Source organism: Erigeron canadensis, chromosome 9, assembly GCF_010389155.1.
Source record: "Erigeron canadensis isolate Cc75 chromosome 9, C_canadensis_v1, whole genome shotgun sequence".
Lineage (NCBI taxonomy): Eukaryota > Viridiplantae > Streptophyta > Magnoliopsida > Asterales > Asteraceae > Erigeron > Erigeron canadensis.
The window spans coordinates 34,194,824-34,215,234 of NC_057769.1; the positions used below are offsets into that span (position 1 = coordinate 34,194,824).

The following is a 20,411-nucleotide window of genomic DNA, read 5'->3' on the forward strand; positions in this document are numbered from 1 at the left end:
TATTGGTAGATAGATGACAAATAAATAATAAATAAATTAAATATATATTTCTTCACTAATTAAATTCATCTTAATTTTCATATTTAGTAGATTCGACAACGTTGTCTTTATCTATAACGAAGACTTATAAAGTTTTTTAAATTATATGAAACGAATAACTACTGTAGCATATGTAAGAATTAGTTTTTAAATTTGAAAGATCAAATAATAATGATAATAATAATAATAATAGTAAGAATTAGTTATGGATTTCTTCCCTTCTCATTCTCTTCTATGGGGGAACTTGAAAATGATGCCGTGATTATCCTGAAGCGGATCCGAAAGTTTTCTGCGACTCAAGACTTGGAGCATGTTCGGCTGCTTATATATTTAGTAGGATTGGTTTTGCTATAGCTAGAGGGGTCGGACCCAGATAGTATCACAGCTCCCCACTAATGTTTTGTAAATTTTTAAAATTTCAATAAAAATTAATAATAATAATAATAATAATAATAATAATAATAATAATAACAACAACAACAATAAAAATAATAATAATAATAAGATATTCGTAATTACTTGAAAACATTAAATTTTATGAGAAAATGACAACTAAACAAAAAACTTACTTGTCAACTAAATTATGTAGCCACATAAGTAAAAAAATATCATCTTTTAGTTATATAAAGAGATGAACTTCTAGGATAGCAATATCAAGCTACATGCAATTTGTAAAATAGCAAGGTTGGAGATTTTAGTGCCGTTTTAGTTATATTATTTAGTTTCTTAATTCTTTTTGAAAAGTTATAAGTTTACAAGTACGTGTCAAGTATAATGACACCCCATATGCAAGTGTTTTTGATTTGAAAGTGCAAACTATAATATGGGTGGTAATTTGTACTAACAATTTTTAACCATACATCACTAATACATCACTAAATATATATTAATGTATTGTAAAGTACGAGTATAATTATGTGAAACATGTTATGGATGGGCAATATGGGCTAAAATGTAAATTGACACCGTCACATGGCAATCAAAGTCATTTACAATTTTGTGGTATATACACATCATAATTTTATTATGGGAAAATGTTAGATGATGTTAACTTTATAAATCTTAGATGATGTTGCTCTCACAAACTCACTTAAATCATTTTCTACACATGTCAAAAAGCCCCTCATGATTTTTATGGTTTGTGAGAGCAACATCATCTAACCAAGATAATGTTAACATCATCTAAGTTATTCCCTTTTATTATATGTATATAGTATATGCATTAACATATATCTTCACTTCTTAAGACATATATAGAAGAATTATAATTTATTTATTTGTTTATTTTGCAACTTATTTAATGGGTAGCTAGTTGGCTACCACAAAAAAAACATAGCTAGATGAGAAATGTTGTATTGTATAGGCATCTTTTTTCGGGAAAATGATACGTACGTGTAGTTACAACTTACAACATTCAATGGTAACTTATTAAATCACCGTACTTGAAAAATCGGGATGAATATGATATAAGCTTTCAAAATACAATGTAATTAGGATGAATATGATATAAGCTTCAAAATACAATGTGTTTGAATTCTTTTTTATAATTCGGAAAACACCTTACTTTTATTATGTGTGATTTGTGAAACCCGAAACTTCATTGTTTTGGGAAAAAATACGATGAATGAGTTAATTTACAAGATTTATCACTTTAAAACCCCTAAAATAACTACATACCTCTCTCTACATCAATTAGATTTAGAACGGATTACATATTTCGTCCTTGTGATATCACCTCGTTTGCAAGAATGGTCCATACCTATGCAAAGCGGCGTTGTGGATCCTTAGTGATATCGACTTACTGGCGACCTCAGTCCAAATTGAAGGATTCGTCTATTTTCTACCTTTCGGGAGGGGCAATATTGTCTTTATACACAAAATGACCATTTTTGCAATATATATAAACATAAAATAAATAAATAAATAAAATTCATCACACATGAATAAAGATCGGTGTTCCTCATTTCCATTCATTCATTTCCATCACAATACCATCCAAATCAAATGTGTGTTGCCACAAAAATTCAACACACAGGTGAAACACAATCATTCAACAAAATGAAGTTCAACATAAATCAAAGATATCTAATCTATTAGAGAGTACATATTATGATATAGTATAGCCGCAACAACAACAGCTCCGACGGCGGTGGTAGTTTGACGGCAAAGGGAAATGGTGGACCATGCCACCGTGGTCGTAAAGATAAAAATATGGTGGTGGTACTTTCGCACAAAATACTCAATGTGATCATTCCTCTGTCCTTCATCCACCACCACAACCATCATTATATCTCTGATCTCCCGCCCTATATATATATTATCCGACAACTTCTCTAGTTCAGAGCTTTCTACCACCCATAAACCTACGGCTTTAATGCATAGTCATTAGCAAGTCAGCATAGCCAGGTAAAATCAATCCCAGATTGATTGCGAATGTCAAGTAACTAAACGCAAATAGGTTCTAACAATACCATATAATGCAAATAGGTTCTAACAATACCATATAATCAAATATGTATTTTCATCATACTAATAAACCAATGAAATGCAAGGAATGGTAACAGAATAAATTATGACCAAGTGTGAATATAAAGTATCTTACCAAGTGAATTATAAATTCCAAACCAAAGTCCTAATGATCGTTGTCATGCCATATAGCAGTAGCACTTGTGAAAGATAGTGTAATGAACTGTGCATATCCTACAATCAGTATACAAAACAATGAGAAATATCATTTGACACCATGTACAGTACTATCTTCAAGTGAAATTAGGACGGTACGATGTAAATAAATGCATAACAAATTGAGGGCAAAGGATAAAGAAAAACTCAATCAGTATAGCTGTATCACCGACAGCAGTATTTGTGCTTTCGAAGAATCTAGACAAATTGTAAACCAAAAATATATATCCGAGTCTCTATGCTAGTGAGAAAGCCTACACCAATCACTAATGCCTCCTTAAATATACTCCACGGGTGTTTAGCAAAAACTATGAAATCTCTATTACTCAGCACCTGCTCTAAATTAATAATACTGTATTCCTAACAGAACATGACAACAAATTAATGAATAATCTAAGATTTCCATAAGAAGATGGGATATAATTCTTCAGAATGCAACAGTGACACTGTAGCAGTAGTTATACCCATTAGCCTCCATGTATCATTTTGACATTCCAATAAAATTTTCATAAACATCCGCTAGCCAACCAAGTATAGTGCTCTATCCAGACAAAAAAAGACACATGAAGCCAAATGAGTACTAAAGGATGTTAGGAATAAACTGCACACACACACAAACTCAAGAACCAGAAAGTAACAAGAAGGAAGGACACGAGATTTAACGTGGTATCTCACACTAAACTGTGTGAACCAATCCACTGGGGGAAAGAGGTTTTCTTATTGATTTTCCACACAATACATGTACAAGAAAACAAGAGTATATATAGGCTACAATTAGGGTTAATTAAACTTAGTCTCCAAGTTTCCTAAAGCTGGGCTTAACTGATTGAAGGGGCCTGCTCAGCAATAAGCAATAAGGCCTGCTGCCTTCTGCTTTCACAATCAATTTAGGCCGGCAACCTTAATTCTAACTTCTAGTAGCCTTTGTAGCATTTTAATGGGCTGGGCCGTAGACAACAATAACCAACAAAGGAAGCCTAATTAATGTAGAAACCATTTGGACTAATAGCAAACATACCAAACAATCTAAAACATAACCACGGTTAACGATCCCTGCCCAACTACGTTAACACCGTGACATTCCAACTAACAGACCTACCTAAGAAAGAAGCTTCCCTCAAGCCACTCCAACATTGGGCTTCAAGTGTCTGATTCAAACCAGTCGAGCTGTTCGACTTCGCCGTCAGCTTCTTCTCAGTACTACAAGTGCATAAGCAAATTATAATTCTGACACACAATAATTTTCTATATCGAGGGACAGTAAATCTTGGCTTTTTGAACTACAACTTTCTCTTAGGCAAATTGTCACTTACATATAAAATATAAAAGTCTCTCATAATTTAATAATTTATACATGTCAACATAATTACAACATCTTCAAGACCATAAAATTAAGTAAAAATATGTTGAGCCACTGCCATTATGTATATGGTGGGGGTTGTCGTAGATGCAAGCAAGAGTACACACGGAACTTACAGTAATTGCTTTTCTTCACCCAAAAACGCTACGTTCACAGAGTTATAACATACATAAGAAAAAATAATCAAATACAAATCTTTGCAAGGGGAAGATGATTCCACCAATTAACTCAAATACACATTCACATAAGTATAAGAAAAACATAGCGATTGATCATACCCGAATGTTGATTAATAAGTAGGTGAAAACTGACTTTGGTGTTGGAAGAAAAGGAGAAGCAAGGAGATGATGAAGGGGGTTAAGAGAAACCCGAGTTTCATACCTGTAAGGATAAAAAAGAAAAAAAATGTGCAAGGCTATGATTAGAAAAGCTAAGCTACAGTGCCCCTCCTCACATGGCTGACATCTTGGCTAAGCTAAAGAGGTTCCCCTCTATCATCTCCTTCACGAAGATTTTAACCAAGAGTTGCATTAAAACATAAAATCTGATTTTTAGAATTCAACAACCAGTTCAATGGTTAGATTGAAAACTACTTTGTTCATCATAGAACTTAATCCATATTCATTTATATTTCTCGTATAAGGTAGGTCTTCACAAAATAATAGCATGCGTCATAAAAACACATATCATATAAGCTCTATTTTTTTTTAAAGAAAAATCTAAGATAGGTCCTATGACATAGCTACTAATACATTAGATCCGTACGCCCCTCCTTGCATTATTGCTTACGTTTAGATGTGACACAATTTCTTTAGTTCCGAGATGGGGTGTTAGGACAGATCGTTCCCTCCGTCATCTCAAGGATTACTTCATCTTCCTTCAATTTCAAAATTAAGATTGTCCGGCCAACTGCCCCGATTTGTGCAAATGCAGCTGCAACGGGTCTAAAATTTCTGGCCAATTCATTCTTGAATGTGACTGAGCAGGGCTTCTTGTTACATGTCGTCACTAAAATACCACGTCCATGATTGTGAAAATGTCCAGCCACAAAATCCTCAAAGTTCTGCATGTCATCCAACAACATCCGATCAGATAATCATACTAAACAAGTAGTGAAGTAGAAGAAAAAGAGAAAAAACTCAGCCTCACCTTGGGTGGCCGGATCATGGTATACAACATTGTTTTAAGTGATTTTATAAGAGTCATTTCGTTGTATTGGAATGAAGCCTGTTCGCCATATTGTGTGTCTCTCATAAGTGCATATGTAGGGTCATTGAATAAGGGCTTCGCGTTCAAAAAGCGATTCTGTATGGCGACGAGCAGTTGAAGCATAGTCGAACTGCCAGGCGACCACATCGGCTCCAGGCCACCATTCGTTTTGGGAAGGCTCAAACAAACTGTACCACACTCGTACATATTAGGATTGATGCCAATGCCACGAGAATAGTAGTTCACAAACTGTAACAAAAAATCACCAATTTATTGGGCAGGTTAAGACTATGTAGGTGTGTCTGTGTGAGTATGTTTTCTATATAAGCATCAAGAAGAGAGCAGAGTTGACATACAGGCGGGCTGTCAGGATAGTTGCTAGGGAAACACATATCAAAGAAGAAGAGACCGCCATGATAAGGAGTTCCCTTCGGCCCGATAATTACAGCTCTTAAAAGATCCATCCTTGATTGATAAACCCTCACAAAAATGGTCTCTATAACCAAAATAAAGGAACTCATTTAAACATAACCCCAGCATCGATGATTAAGCTTGACATAAAAGCTTAGGCAAGTATAAACAAAAAGCTGATATCCATTCATTGCTATATCTAATTAACTGGCATACCAGGCAATTGTTCCTCAAGAATCCTCCACTCTTCCTTTATCAAGTTGACCCAGTCTTTTGGTGGCTGAAAATGCGTACATATGGAAGTGATGAAAGGTAAAATCAACATATTATGTATGAACACCGAAAGACAAACACATACCTGGTTCATTGAAAAATTATGCGCTGAAAATAAGTGATCAGAGTGGTCCACAACATAGTCAAACTTCTTGAAGTTTTTATATCTTCCCAAAACATCTTTATTAGCAACGGCTGCTATTACATGTGAACCCTTGTGAATCTGGCTAACATCCTGGAAGACCATAGAACAGGACACAAATATACATGTGAGAAGATAACTTTCATGAAATAGAAAGCATATACAGACTAAGTAACAGAGATCTATGATTGGATATCGAACCATGACATATGTTACATCTTCAACATACAAAGGTTACCCAATTTCAACTTTCATTCCATCCTTGACCAGAACCTTAGTCACAAAACAATCCTTGGAGGCGCTGACCTTCCAACTCCATGACACATAATTATCGTCCAAGCCATGACATACTTCATAGTCCTGCAATTTGTAATAAGAAACTATCTCACTTAAAAGGCTTGTAGAGAAAGCTGTTCCCCTTTAAAAAGGTGTACCTATATAAATGTATTTTTTTTTGTGAACACTTTCGAATGCCAAAGTGAAAAACCAATATGCAATGAAGTAAAGAAACTCATGGGATAGCCACAAGTCCACATGTAGACAAAGATACACGTAACAAAAAGAAAAAACAAATACTATTTTCCAAGTGAACTGAACAAAGATACCGAAACACACATGTACAATACAAATGAACTTAGTACTCATGATTGTAAATTTGAGACATAGACAAGACTGAAAAAGAAACTATTTCTGTTCACTGCATTACTGAATCTTTTTGGGTGATTGAAGACACACACAAAACATGCCTTTATAACAGTATTGAACTACTAGAGATGGGCATACTAGTATACTACACTCCTAATTTGACAAGGAAAGAAAAAAACTTGTACCATCCTCTTTTTGCTCACTGCATTGTTGATGTCTTGATCTATAAACACCTTCCTCTTTCGAACTAGAGAAACGAAATTTTGAGCTTCCTTTGCCCCAATTTTGTTAAAAGCGTCTACAAGGGACTTGATGCATATCGCCACATCATTCTTGAACTCAATTGAGCATGTCACATCGACATCACTAACAAGACAACCAACTTGCAGACCTTCCATATAAGCTATACATAGCACTAGGATATCACGCACATGCATTCGAAAATGACCAACCACCAAATCCTCAAAGTTCTACATGCATGCATATCATCGATCCAAACACCAGATTAATTAGTAGTTGACCAAACAAATTAAGTAGCTCTGAAATATTAAAAAAAATCTTACTTTCGGTGGTTTCTTCATGGTATAAACCATTGTTTTCAGTGATTTCACAATGGTGTTTTCGTTATATAGAAAGGAAAGATACTCCCCGGATACATAGCCTCTAGCAAATAGATTTCCATGTGCATCAAAGTAAGGATTCGTGTTAAACATCAGATCCTGGATAGCGACCAGAAGATTGCGCATATTCATGCCAGGTACCCAAATTGCATTGAGAAGGTCCAAAAATACTTCACCACGCACGTTGAGATTTGGACTAAAGAAATTGTGTCATAGGATTACATCATTTTCCATCAATTTCACCTCTAAGATCGTCCGGACAAATGCCCCGACTTGCCCAAATGCAACTACAACAGATCTCAAATCGGTGACCAATCCATTCTTGAACGCGACTGAGCATGGCTTCTTGTTACATGTTGTCATTAATATATCACGTCCATGCTTGTGAAAATGTCCAACCACAAAATCCTCAAAGTTCTGCATATGTCATCCAACACTATTTCATCAGATAAACATACTAAACAAGTAGGGAGATAGAAGAATGAAAAAAACCTCACACCTTGGGTGGCTTGATCATGGTATACAACATTGTTTTGAGTGATTTTATAAGAGTCATTTCGTTGTACTGGAATGAAGCCTGTTCTCCACATTGCGTGTTTCTCATAAGTGCATATGTAGGGTCATTGAATAAAGGCTTTGTGTTCAAAAAGTCATTCTGTATGGAGACGAGCAGTTGAAGCAATGTCGTACTGCCAGGCAACCACATTGGCTCCAGGCCACCATTTGTTTTTGGAAGGCTCAAACGAACCGTACCACACTCGTACATATTAGGATTGATGTCAATGCCACGAGAGTAATAGTTCACAAACTGTAACAAAAAATCACCAATTCATTGGACAGGTTTAAACTAACTAGCATTATGTAGGCGTGTTTGTGTGAGTATGTTCTATACATGATTAGCATCAAGAAGAAGGCAGAGATCGACGACATACAGGTGGGCTGTCAGGATAGTTGCTAGGGAAACACACATCAAAGAAGAAGAGACCACCATGATAAGGAGTCCCCTTCGGCCCGATAATCATAGCTCTTAAAAGATCCATCCTTGATTGATAAACCCTCACAAAAATGGTCTCTGTAACCAAATCAAAGGAACTCATTTAAACATAACCCCAACATCGATGATTAAGCTTGAAATAAAAGCTTAGATATATCTAACTAACTGGCATACCAGGCAATTGTTCCTAAAGAATCCTCCACTCTTTCTTTATCACGTTGGCCCAGTCTTTTGGCGGCTGAATATTCATACATATGGAAGTGATGAAAGGTTACAACAACGTATTATGTATAAACGCTGAAAGACAAGCACATACCTGGTTCATAGGAAAATTATGCGCTGAAAAGAAGTGATCAGAGTGGTCCACAACAGAGTCAAACTTCTTGAAGTTTTTATACCTTTCCAAAACCTCTTTATTAGGAACCCCTGATATTATATGTGGACCCTTGTTAATCTGTGCACCATCCTGGAAACCATAGAACAAGACATGAATAATAATAGACATGTGACAAGATAACATTCACTATTAAGAAAGCAACAGCCAACAGAGATCCATGGTTGATTCCGAACCTTGAAATATGTTACATCTTCAACATACAATGGTTGCCCGATTTCAACTTTCATTCCATCCTTGACCAGAACCTTAGTCACCAAACAATCCCTGGAGGCGCTGACATTCCAACTCCATGACACAAAATTATTGTGGTCTAAGCCATGACATACTTCATAGTCCTGCAACTTGTAACAAGAAAGTAATCTCGGTTAAAAGGCTTGTACGTAGAGACACATTTGGGTATGTTAGAGATGTAGAGATGGGCATACTAGTCTATTACACTCCTAATTTAACAAGCAAAGAAAGAAACTTGTACCATCCTCTTTTTGCTCACTGCATTGTTGATGTCTTGATCTATAAACGCCTTCCGCTTTCTAACTAGAGGAACAAAATCCTGAGCTTCCTTTGCTCCAATTTTGTTAAAAGTGTCTGCCAGGGACTTGATGCATGATGCCACGTCATTCTTGAACTCAATTGAGCATGTCAAATTGGCATCACTAACAAGACACCCGACTTGCAGACCTTCCATATAAGCTATACATGGCACTAGGATATCACGCACATACATGCATATCATCCGTCCAACAACACCAAATTAGTAGTTAACCATATAAAACAAGTAGCTCAAAAATAAAGACATCTTACCTTGGGTGGTTCTTTCATGGTATAGACCATTGTTTTCAGTGATTTCACAATGGTGTTCTCGTTGTATAGAAAGGAAAGGTACTCCCCAGATACAGAGCCTCTAGCAGTTGTGTTTTCAAGTCCATTGAAGTAAGGCTTTGTGTTAAAAATCTGACCCTGAATAGAGACAAGAAGATTGCGCATATTCATGCCAGGTACCCACAAATTTTCCTTGAGGAGGCTTAAACAAACTTCACCAAACGTATTGAAATTTGGATTGATACCAAGGCCGCGAGAGTGATAGCGAATACGCTGAAGACAAAAAAGATAAAGTCAAATTATTCATTCAGACTAACCAGCATTAATATGTATGTGTATGTGTATGAAAATACAATCAGAAGGATGCATGATGGTGACATACAGGCGGCGTATAAGGATACTTGTTTGGGAGAAACAGATCAAAGAAGAAGAGACCATTATGATAAGGAGTCCCCTCTCTTCCGATAATTACAGCTCTTAAAAAGATCCATCCTCGACTCATAAGCCCTCACAAATATAGTCTCTATTCCAAATATATATATAAAAAAAAGAAACTTGTAATATATGTGCACATATATATATATATATCCAAACAAATCAACGAGTTGGTATTATATATACCGGGTAAGTGTTGCTTAAGAATTCCCCACTCTTGTTCGATAGTGTTAGTCCAGGCCGGCTGAAACATATAATTAAAAATGTATGCATGTGAAACTCATTATAAAGTAACAGAAGCTAGCTAGCATCAACAACAACAAAAGCATAATACATACGAGTATATAATTACTTACATGCTTCATTTCACAAGTGTAAGCCGAAAAAAGATGGTCAGAATGGTCCAAGACAGTATCAAACTTCTTGAAGGTTTCGTATCTTTTCATAACGTCGTCAGGAATAGTTACCATTCTGCTGCTGCTACCGCCGGTATCTTTAGCAGTAGCAGCAGCAATAGCTTCTAGTAGCTTGTCAACTAACGACGACGATACTGGTGGCAGATTTGAAAGACCATCTAAAGACTTCTTAAACCGTGACTTTTGGGATTCATCAGATAAAGACATTGGGACGTAACTGGAAGGGGATGAAGTCTTCATAATAAACATAGGTTGGCCTCTTAAGATATTCATTCCATCGCTTATCAGTACTTTGTCCACCTCACAACAAACCGGGGACCGGAATGTCCCTAAAGGATAATCAAGAAGATCTTTCTGTTCCATGGGCAATTTTATAATCGTAGATACTATATATATTATGATTAATTAAATAAAACTTATTTATATAATTTTTTATATATATATAATTAATAAAAAGGTCAAATTTGATAATGTTCTTCCCCACCCAAACCCTAACCCTTATATGGTTTATTTAAAAAATTGGCATATCATCATTTTAGATTGCTAGTTCTAGTTGTATATTGATCTAACAGGGTATTTTGGGGACTGTCTGGAATCCCTATATGGTTTATTTCTTTTTGTGCAACTTGGGTAACCATTATATAGTTTCGGGCCCAAGTGTGCTTGTTTGTATATTTTTTTTCATTCTCTTTACCCAAATAAAAGAAATTCAAGCCTTATCCCAGTCTGATCCTGAACTTTTGAGTCAGGTCTAAGTATCTAACCTGGTATCAAATATCAGTAAAACCTTGATAACAAGCAATCAATGCTTAATTAGATGTTCAATAAAGAGGTAAACAAGATGTAAAAATTCTGTAGTCGTCTAAAGTAACGATACATCCAAAGCTTTCAGTGTAACCCAAGCTTATTCTATTCTATACGTATTTCATAAAAATTTAACAAATATAAATCGTTATGTCCTTAAACTCCCGAAAGATTATTCATTCATGGGCTTGCGTAGAAAAAGATTGTATTAGAACGAGCTTGTAGTAAGCCTCAGATTTTAGATTGAACTTTTTGCCTAAGTTCCCTTCTCAAAATCTTCCCTGAAGCTGCTTTTGGAATTATGTCGATGAATGCTACTTTTCGTATTCTTTTAAATGGTGCAACCTGAAAAAATGAGAGCAGATTATTATTGAGAAGTAAGAGATATTATGTTCGTTTATATCTTCATAGTTTTTAGCTAACAGTTTTTTTTTTTAGTTTTTATTACCTGTTTTGCAATGAAGTTTTGAACCTCTTCACCAGTAAGTGAGCTTCCAACTTTACGAACAACATATGCCATTGGGATTTCACCTGCTTCCTCGTCTGGATATCTACAAATTTTGAAGATTTTTTTATAAGTTGGGTAAAATATGATTGCTTAAAGTCATTAATCTATTAATTAACCTAGGGACCTACATTAGGCATCCAAACAGTTTGGATGTTTTAATTAAAAGAAGTAGCTAATTAACTTACGGGATAACTGCAGCGTCCATTATTTCAGGGTGAGTAACTAGCAGCCCTTCAAGCTCTGCAGGTGCCACCTAAGAAGAAGTTGATAGTTAGAGATGCCATTTCTGACCGTGTATACATGAATGGATCAATATCTGTATTCTTTTATCCCAAACGGGTCAAATTATTCAACTAAAAGAAATACCTACAAAGGGAATGAGGCAAATGAGTTGAAAGTCAACCCAACCCCATCTTGACCATTATCTAGTCAACTTGCAACAACTGGCCTCACTGATATAGTGACTATGTTAGGATTGGCAGAAACGTTAAACTTGTTTTGACCCGTACCAACAAAACCTGAACTCCTCTAAACACATTATCTGATTCACTCACCTGCCTATATTGCTTCCTCATAATTGTGATTATCTTGTTTGAGATTGTCAGAAGAACAGATTGCGGGTAACCATATAATATGATTCTGAAATGCAGATGTCTTATGTTTACCATTTTACGAGGTATTATGTTTAGCATATCATACTCCTCTGAACATGGGATAACTTAAGTTTTAAAGTTTACAAGCAGATAGTTCAACATGTTATGACCCGTGTTAAGCTATGACCCGTGTCAGCATGAATTTGTCTTGACTCATTATCTGAAATACCCACCCACCCAATTTGCCTCCTTAAAAATAATGATTATAATATATTGTTATTTGAGATTGGCAGATTGATAAATTGCAACTAATAATATAATTTGAATCCGAGATAAAATTGTTTTATGACAGCAACCAATTTATGAAGGTCAATTTAGGCACCTTTTAAGTTTTAACAATCCATAATTGAAGTTACAAAGTTCAACGTATAAAAGTCAATTTAGATTAGCCTGTATCAAAGTTAATGGATTCACCAACTCAGATATATATATATTCAGTTATCTATATTTATTAAAACTATATGATCAGGCTGCATGTTTACTAATGTAAAAGATGAAGTTACCTGATACGCTTTATACTTGATAAGCTCTTTCAGTCGATCCACTACATATATTCTCCCTTCTTCATCAAAATAACCAAGATCACCCGTGTGCAACCAGCCTTGTTTGTCTAAGGTCTGCTCTGTAGCTTCTTTGTTATGAAAATACTCTATATACACATATTCATGATAATATGGATGAGTTCGTAATCAAGAAGGTTGGGTGTTTGTGAAGTTACTCAAGTAATGCTGGTGAATTACCTTTCATCAAATTCGGCCCACGAACCCATATTTCTCCTAATTGGTTAGGAGGGAGAGGTTTTAATGTTTCTATATGTATGATTTGAGCTTCCATTCCAGGGGAAAGAGCTCCTGATGAACCTGAATGGCGAGATCCTATCTTTGGATCCTCGATTGATATAATTCCACCAGTTTCTGTCATCCCATACCCCTACCAAAATATGATACCCATTTTAATTACTTTTGAAATCTTATAAATATTATATTGACAATAGCAAACACATTAAAGAATTTTACACGTCGATTCTTATATTGTGCTAAGGAAAACCAAGTAAAAAGTTGACTAGGAAAAACTGTAACAGCCTTTTTCATACCTACACATAAAAATATACTCAACCTGCCTAACTTTGGCCATGATCACACCTAAAGGCTTCAAAATCGCCTGTCGAGCTCCCTAAGTATAGTGATTACCTAATACCTAACAGACATAATTATACCCACCCTTAGCCATGATCTTGCCATGCCTAAACACTGAAAGAAACTCATATAAGTCCCAACATATAGCGGTGACCTACTTATTCATTTCCGGGCGTTTTACACATGTTTGGATGTGCATTTTAAAAGTGATTGCTGCAATAACTAGTATCTAGTGTTTTGGTTAACCAACCTCTGCTTATGATATCAAATGATCCCCTAAAAAATCAACTATAATGTTAAGTACTTAACTGCTATATCAAAATCAAACCATTTAATCAATCAATTATACTTAAAAGTTAGTATTACGAGAGCAAGTACCCGCGCGTTGCGGCGGTGAGATGGTAGGGTTGATAAGTCATAGAGTGTGATAGCCAAATACCTTAGCCGTATGGGCTCCGCCCTCGGATTTAAAAATTCGTCAAAAGTATATCGAATGACATCTCTAATGAAAGAGCATGGAATTTTAAGAACACCCATATAACTTTTATAATTTATGATTGTACGGTTTTTGAGATAAAAGATTTTGAATCAATTGGAGAAATAAATGATTTATGGAGGAGAGAGGAAACAAATGATTGGTTGAGATTTGAGGAGAGAGAAAGGGTGTTAGGTAAATAGAGAATTGAAATATGGGCATTTTGGGAAAGTAAATGTTGAAACTTAAAATGTAAACAGGGGAGATCTGCTTTATAATATAGTATAGAGTATAGATATAGATAACTCACTTGTAAAACCTTAGCTTGAGGAAAAACTTTAGAACATTCATCCATAACATCTTTTCCTAAAGGAGCAGCACCCGACCCAATTTCAACCAACGACGAAGTATCAAACCTCTTGACAACCGCGGGTTGTTTCACCAACGCCACGACAACAGGCGGTGCAGTATACAAATGAGTCACCTTATATTTCTCAATAGCTTCCAACGCTTTCTCAATTTCAAACCTCGTCATAACAACCATTGCGTTCCCTCGTTGCAGCTGTGAATACGTAAACGTCACAAGTCCCATTATATGAAACAAAGGGACCACACACAAAAACACACTTTTCCCTTCTTTATACATTTCTTGATCCGCCGTCACCATTAATGACGCCGCAATTATACCTTTATGTGTCAGTACCACTCCTTTACTCAGCCCGGTTGTCCCGGATGAGTACAAGATGGCAGCAACATCCGTTTGAAAAACAATATTTTTTTCAAACGGATGTTGCTTTTTCAAAAGAGTTACACTTAATTTATCATAGTCATTTAAATCTAGTAACGGAATTTTAAACCCGTTGACTTTATTTAAAAGCTCTGTAACGGAAATAATGAGTTTTGGATTTGAGTCATTTATTTGGTGGGAAAGTTCGTTAACGGTATATAACGGATTGGCAGTTGTGACTATCCCGCCAAGTGAAGTGACCGCGAAAAAGGCGATAGGGAACATAATGGAGTTTGGAGAATATATAAGTACAACATTGTTTTTGGATATGTGGAACATGTTGTGTAGCATGTTTGCGAATTGTTCGATTTTTTGTTTAAGTTGGCTGAAAGTGATGATGGTGTTTGTGTGAGGGTCTATTAAAGCTGGAGAGTTTGAGTGAGTTTTGATATCGCGAAAAAGGAAGTCAACTATGGAAGTTTGGTGTGATTGTGGAAGGGAGAGTATTGGTGGTCTTGTAGATGTGTAGATACCGGTTTTCGGGTTGTAGAAATTGAGTTGTTTTTGAGGTGTAGCCATTGTTATTGGATATGGAGATTGTTAGAAGAAGAAGAAGAAGCTAGCATAGGAAAGAAAGAAGATGGAGATGAAGATAAAAAAGAAGATGAAAATGAAAATGAAAATGGAAATGAGATTGGATCGGATGTCAAGGTTTTCTTTATTGTCTTTTGAGATGAATATGAAATCATGAAAGAGATTGGAAGTCAAAATGCAAGTGTTTACTTTGTCGTGTTTTGAGTCATTTTATAATACGACTATAATTTATGGTGTATAAATAATGTACATGTTGCCGTGACTTCAGCACGTATCTCGTTTAATTGAAATAAAAGGACAAACGCGCAATATGACGGTGGTTATGGTTAAGAGCCAAAGACGATGTGGTACTGAGTGCGACTATTGGTGTTGTAGGCGTCGAGTGATGTAAATAATTAATATAAAGGGTTCATATAAATATTTTAAATTATAAAAGACTGATCGTATAATTTAATCATTAGTGTTAAGGGAAAATTTATGTAAAAACATTTTAAAATAAACTAGATGAAAATAAAAATATACATATTTTCAATATTTCAAAAAATAAGGTTTTTTTTAGATAGTGTAAATAAGTTCTGTTATGTAAATAAAAAGAAGAGACACTGAACAAATGGATGTTATTCTTCTTCAAAATCAACAGTATGATATTTTATATTAACATGATGATTCTAAAATACTCGTAATAAAGAAAAGTTTGTTGGTAATTATATCACAATGTCACATCATGTTACATTTTCATTTTTATGATCAATATAAAAGTATCAATCTTTAAGTTAAGTACTCGATTATTTTAGAGTCTATAGAAAGTTCCATTCAATGATTTAAAAGTTAATGTAACCTTTTTGTCAAAAGAGAAAGAAATTGTATAACTACCACTCATTTGTCGGTTTTGTATCACTTTACATTTTTTTAATTGGGTGTTTTACATGTCTAAACTAAATGCATAAAAAATTCATTTGTGAGTAATAAACTAATGATTCAAGCATTTTTTTTAAACATATGCAAATAAAATATGAACATATAAGAATATGTTTAACTTTCTAACTGTCAAGTAATGAAAATAATACATAGACTAAAATAAGTAGACTAAATTATGCTACAACCTAAAAGCAAATATAACTATGTTCAATTGCTCATGAGATTTTAAGAGTCACAAAACATAGTAGTATTCTTTTAAAAAACGATACATATGTAAAAATATACCGAAAGAATTGAAGCCAAATTTATGTTTTTGAAAATGATTAATTATCAAGTGGCATGCATACTTTTAAAACTGGACTTTGGAATGGCACTTCGGGTCGACTTGTTGCTTCAAAATGTCGACCGAGATATCACAAAAACTATCAACCTTTGCTCCCACTTTCACAATCTTCAAAACTTTAACTTTCCCATGCATTACCGAAGTTGAGGTAAAATTAAGAAAACCTGTTCCGATATCGATATAAAAATTAGGATCAGTTGCCATTTTACCACCAGTAATGTTTGCACGACTTGTCATGGTTAAACTACCACGGGCCGGAACCTCAGCATGCTCAACTGGGATCTCGGCTATTAACATTTCACGATAATACACGTTTGCAATCGAGTCCTTGAAAATAAAGCCTCCATAGTTTCGGTTATCTATGGTCAAGGTTAGAACTATTGTCGCGTTTATGCTTATATTTGGGTACATTTGGACTTGAAGGTTTTCAAGGTTTGTTGGGTGTGCTATGATTTGTGGGTCTTTTAACTTAAAGACGGTGAAATATAAGATTATAGAAACAACTATAAAAATGACAATTACAGCTGCTGTCACACCACAACATATTTTGAGACATTTTCGCGATGATCTTCCTTTATTTGTTGTGTCCATAGTTGTGATTTTTTGAGGTATATATAGATGAATTTGATTTGATTAAAAGCGCTTTAATTTGTGTGTGTGTGTATGAGAATTATTTCATTAGTGCTAGTATTTTTGCTTATAAATGGAAATTGGGATCGAATGTTGTTTTGTTTGTTTCACACTTTCACAAATGGATGGTAAATGTTGTATTTATTTAGACGCATTTTGTTGACGATAATTTTATTTTCAGTGTATAGGCACAACAGGCTCAAACTACATTCTTTTAAATTCTATTTCGGAAACAATTATAACTTTGACAATAACAACTTTAATTTAATCGACATATTGATCATCTGCTACTTCAACGAACCATAAGTTAACTTATTTTATACAGGGTGGACAAATGCTAGACTTATATATAACTTTCACAAAAAAAATATAAACACATATTTTCCCTATTAAATCAATTTTTTTTTCTCTCTTTTTCCATTAATAGGTCAATGTCACAAGTCACATATGTCGGTAAATTTTTGTTTATTAGCATTGCTCTTTAAACAACATGCATGAAGATTCAAAAGTGTACAACAAATTTAAGCTTTATTTATATAAAATAGACATCGCAATGCGGTGGCGACAAGGGTAGCAATGACGGCGACGGGTTGCGAAGGTGGTGGTGGTGACAAGGGGCGTGCCCAAAGGGGAGGGGCAAGGGGGGCTAATGCTCCTTTCAAAATATAAATTTTGTTATGTATTTCTAAAAATTTCTTATAGGTTTTCAACATTTTGCCCCTTTTTAGATCTATATTTCATTATTTTTTTAATTTTTCCCCCTCCGAGATCTTTTTCTGGTACCGCCTCTGGTGGTAACTATGGTGGGGCGGCAGGGGGCACGGCGGTGGGGGACGACAATGGTGGTGAATGTAAAAACAATTAATGTTAAAAGTGGTAATGTAGATATTTTAAGGTTTGAGTGATCTATATTGTAAATTATTTCATTAAGGGTATTATTTGTATACTAGGTAGGATTGTTTAAATTAGTGAATAAAAGAGAGCTCATTTTTTTTTGTTTTTCAAAGGTTAAAAAAGAGTGATTTATTTTATTGGATTAATATAGATATAGATATATAAATATAAAAAATGATTATATATTTAATTTTTCATTTAATCAACCAAAAACTCAGTTACCTAAAAGTTATGGATTGTTTGGTTTAAAGATTTTAAACTTTTTTTTATTTAATGAAAAACAAAAAATAAAATTTCTTTCTTGAATCTACATAGAAAATTTGAAACTATTCAATTTTTACTAACTTAATAACTTCTCTAGAGGAGTGAGTGGTCAACCCCTTCAAATTTTACCATAAATAAAAAACTTTCATCCTTAACTTTTCTCAATCTTTTCTGGATCACTGGCGCCACTTTTCTCCCACTTCCCTTAATCTCCATCTTATCATTTATTTTTCATTTAATTTTAATCTCTATCTCTACTACATTACAAAGCATTTGTTCCCTCTAAATTTTTTTAGCTTTTCAACAATGTACACCTACTAATGCATAATATACAATACATCTATATACATCTCAATCACTCATTTTTCTCTCTTCTCAAATCTCAATTACTCATTTTTCTCTCTCCTCAAATCTCAACCACTCATTTTTCTCTCTCCTCCATAAATCATTTTATTACTGTAATTCATTCAAAATCTTTTATATCAAAAACCGTATATTGATAAATTATAAAAATTATATGGATGTTCTTAAAATTTCATGCTCTTTCATTAGAGATGTCATTTGATATACTTTCGACGAATTTTTAAATCCGAGGGCGGAACCCGTACGACTAATTAAGCATTAGCTATCACACTTTATGACATATCACCTCATATGACCTATCACACTCTATAACTTATCACCCCACCATCTTACCGCCGCAACGCACGGGCATTTTGTCTTGTTCTATATAATTTCAAAACCTATATAAATTAAAGAGAAAATGTCACAAATTGTCCATGTGGTTTGTCATATTAGCATTTTGCCCCCTATGCTTTTTTTTGTTGCAAATGGTCCCTTGGTTTTCCATTTTCGTTGTCAGCAGCAGTCCCTGACACTAACAATCGTTAGTTTTTGGTCGTTAGTGAGGGCATAATCGTCCATTTAAAAAAAAACCATTTTTCTTCCTCTCTTTATTCCGGCCAAACCCACCACCCCTAAAATCGAGCAACAAAATTCTATATGAAAATATGGCCACATAAAAAAGGTTTACACAATCTTTTTTTTTTTTTTTATAGTTGATACCATCTATGATCTTTTAATACAATTCATAACCCTCTATCATCTTCCTTAATAATTGTCATTCAAAACTCCCATAACAGATCTGCTCCAAGACTCAGCTTGATATCTTTTTTGTAAATTTTCAATATTCCCTTTCCAGATATATACAAATCTTTTTCTCTATCACCACTTCCAAATAAAATACAATGATACATACATCTCTATCTAGATTTGTATCTACTGTTTATATCTAACACAACTATCTGATTACAAAATATCTAAACAAAAATAATGTCATCTGAAATTATAATAATTAAACATATCGAACATACCAAATAATTCATTGCTTAGTGAAGATGAAACAAACACATTAGACTTTCTGCACTTTACGAACACACAACAAGCACCTATGCCCCCAATATCTTCAATGAATTGCTTTTTCTTTTGGTTGACTCCCCTTTTTGACCGAATTCCTAGCCACTGAATATCTATATTCCCATTATTTCATATTCTTTTTTCTGCTGATTTGTTTTGTTAGCTAAGAACTCCAACAAACTACAACTTTCAGTATATTAAGTTGTTCTAGTTTTTCGACTCAATCCCATGAACTGCCGGTCCAATCAACCATCCAACACCGCCACCTGCAACTTCCTCTTTTTCTAGCGAATATATATACTCGATCAGTTTTGTTTATATCTATCTGTATTGCCTAAATATTTTTGATTAAAACCCAGACATAACTTCAAGAATCAAGATTCGATGAACTTATACAAATGGATTTTGATTTATGATGAGAAACTTGATTAATCCAATTAGGTTTTAATTGCTAAGTGATTATAGAAGAATGATATTGGTTTTTTGAACGATTCAGGAATCATAGCTTTTTTGTGTTGATAGATGTAGATTAAGATTTGATATATATATATATATATAACACTCCGGTGAAAACAATCTTAAAATAAGAACGGTGAGAACACTTAAA

The 20,411-nt window shown here is 34.4% G+C and overlaps 3 protein-coding genes, 1 long non-coding RNA gene and 2 pseudogenes across 5 annotated transcripts; all 6 read right to left on the reverse strand.

Moving 5' to 3' along the window:
* Positions 1–1,979: 1,979 nt before the first annotated feature.
* Positions 1,980–3,432, reverse strand: LOC122583215. 2 transcript variants are annotated; one of them, XR_006321313.1, is made up of 3 exons: positions 3,186–3,432; positions 2,642–2,739; positions 1,980–2,408 (listed from the first exon to the last, which is right to left on the reverse strand). It is a non-coding gene; the product is annotated as an uncharacterized LOC122583215 (long non-coding RNA). The 2 variants fall into 2 exon arrangements; XR_006321312.1 differs by having other exon boundaries at positions 2,642–3,432.
* A 1,246-nt stretch (positions 3,433–4,678) lies between these two features.
* Positions 4,679–5,530, reverse strand: LOC122584026 (probable ubiquitin-conjugating enzyme E2 25). Its single transcript, XM_043756388.1, has 2 exons — positions 5,231–5,530; positions 4,679–5,144 (listed from the first exon to the last, which is right to left on the reverse strand). The coding sequence occupies exons 1-2, from the start codon at positions 5,495–5,497 to the stop codon at positions 4,893–4,895; spliced, it is 519 nt and encodes a 172-aa protein (XP_043612323.1). The 5' UTR covers positions 5,498–5,530; the 3' UTR covers positions 4,679–4,892.
* A 1,309-nt stretch (positions 5,531–6,839) lies between these two features.
* Positions 6,840–8,999, reverse strand: LOC122583657 (annotated as a pseudogene).
* Positions 9,000–9,217: 218 nt separating this feature from the next.
* Positions 9,218–10,805, reverse strand: LOC122583658 (annotated as a pseudogene).
* A 462-nt stretch (positions 10,806–11,267) lies between these two features.
* LOC122581846 (4-coumarate--CoA ligase-like 7) lies at positions 11,268–15,411 on the reverse strand. The gene is made up of 6 exons (XM_043754152.1): positions 14,329–15,411; positions 13,148–13,337; positions 12,911–13,056; positions 11,940–12,007; positions 11,695–11,797; positions 11,268–11,591 (listed from the first exon to the last, which is right to left on the reverse strand). Exons 1-6 carry the CDS (start codon positions 15,322–15,324, stop codon positions 11,478–11,480), a joined length of 1,617 nt encoding a protein of 538 aa, XP_043610087.1. The 5' UTR covers positions 15,325–15,411; the 3' UTR covers positions 11,268–11,477.
* Positions 15,412–16,494: 1,083 nt separating this feature from the next.
* On the reverse strand, positions 16,495–17,200 carry LOC122580832. Its single transcript, XM_043752987.1, has one exon. It carries the CDS (start codon positions 17,189–17,191, stop codon positions 16,607–16,609), a length of 585 nt encoding a protein of 194 aa, XP_043608922.1. The 5' UTR covers positions 17,192–17,200; the 3' UTR covers positions 16,495–16,606.
* Between the last annotated feature and the right edge of the window lie 3,211 nt (positions 17,201–20,411).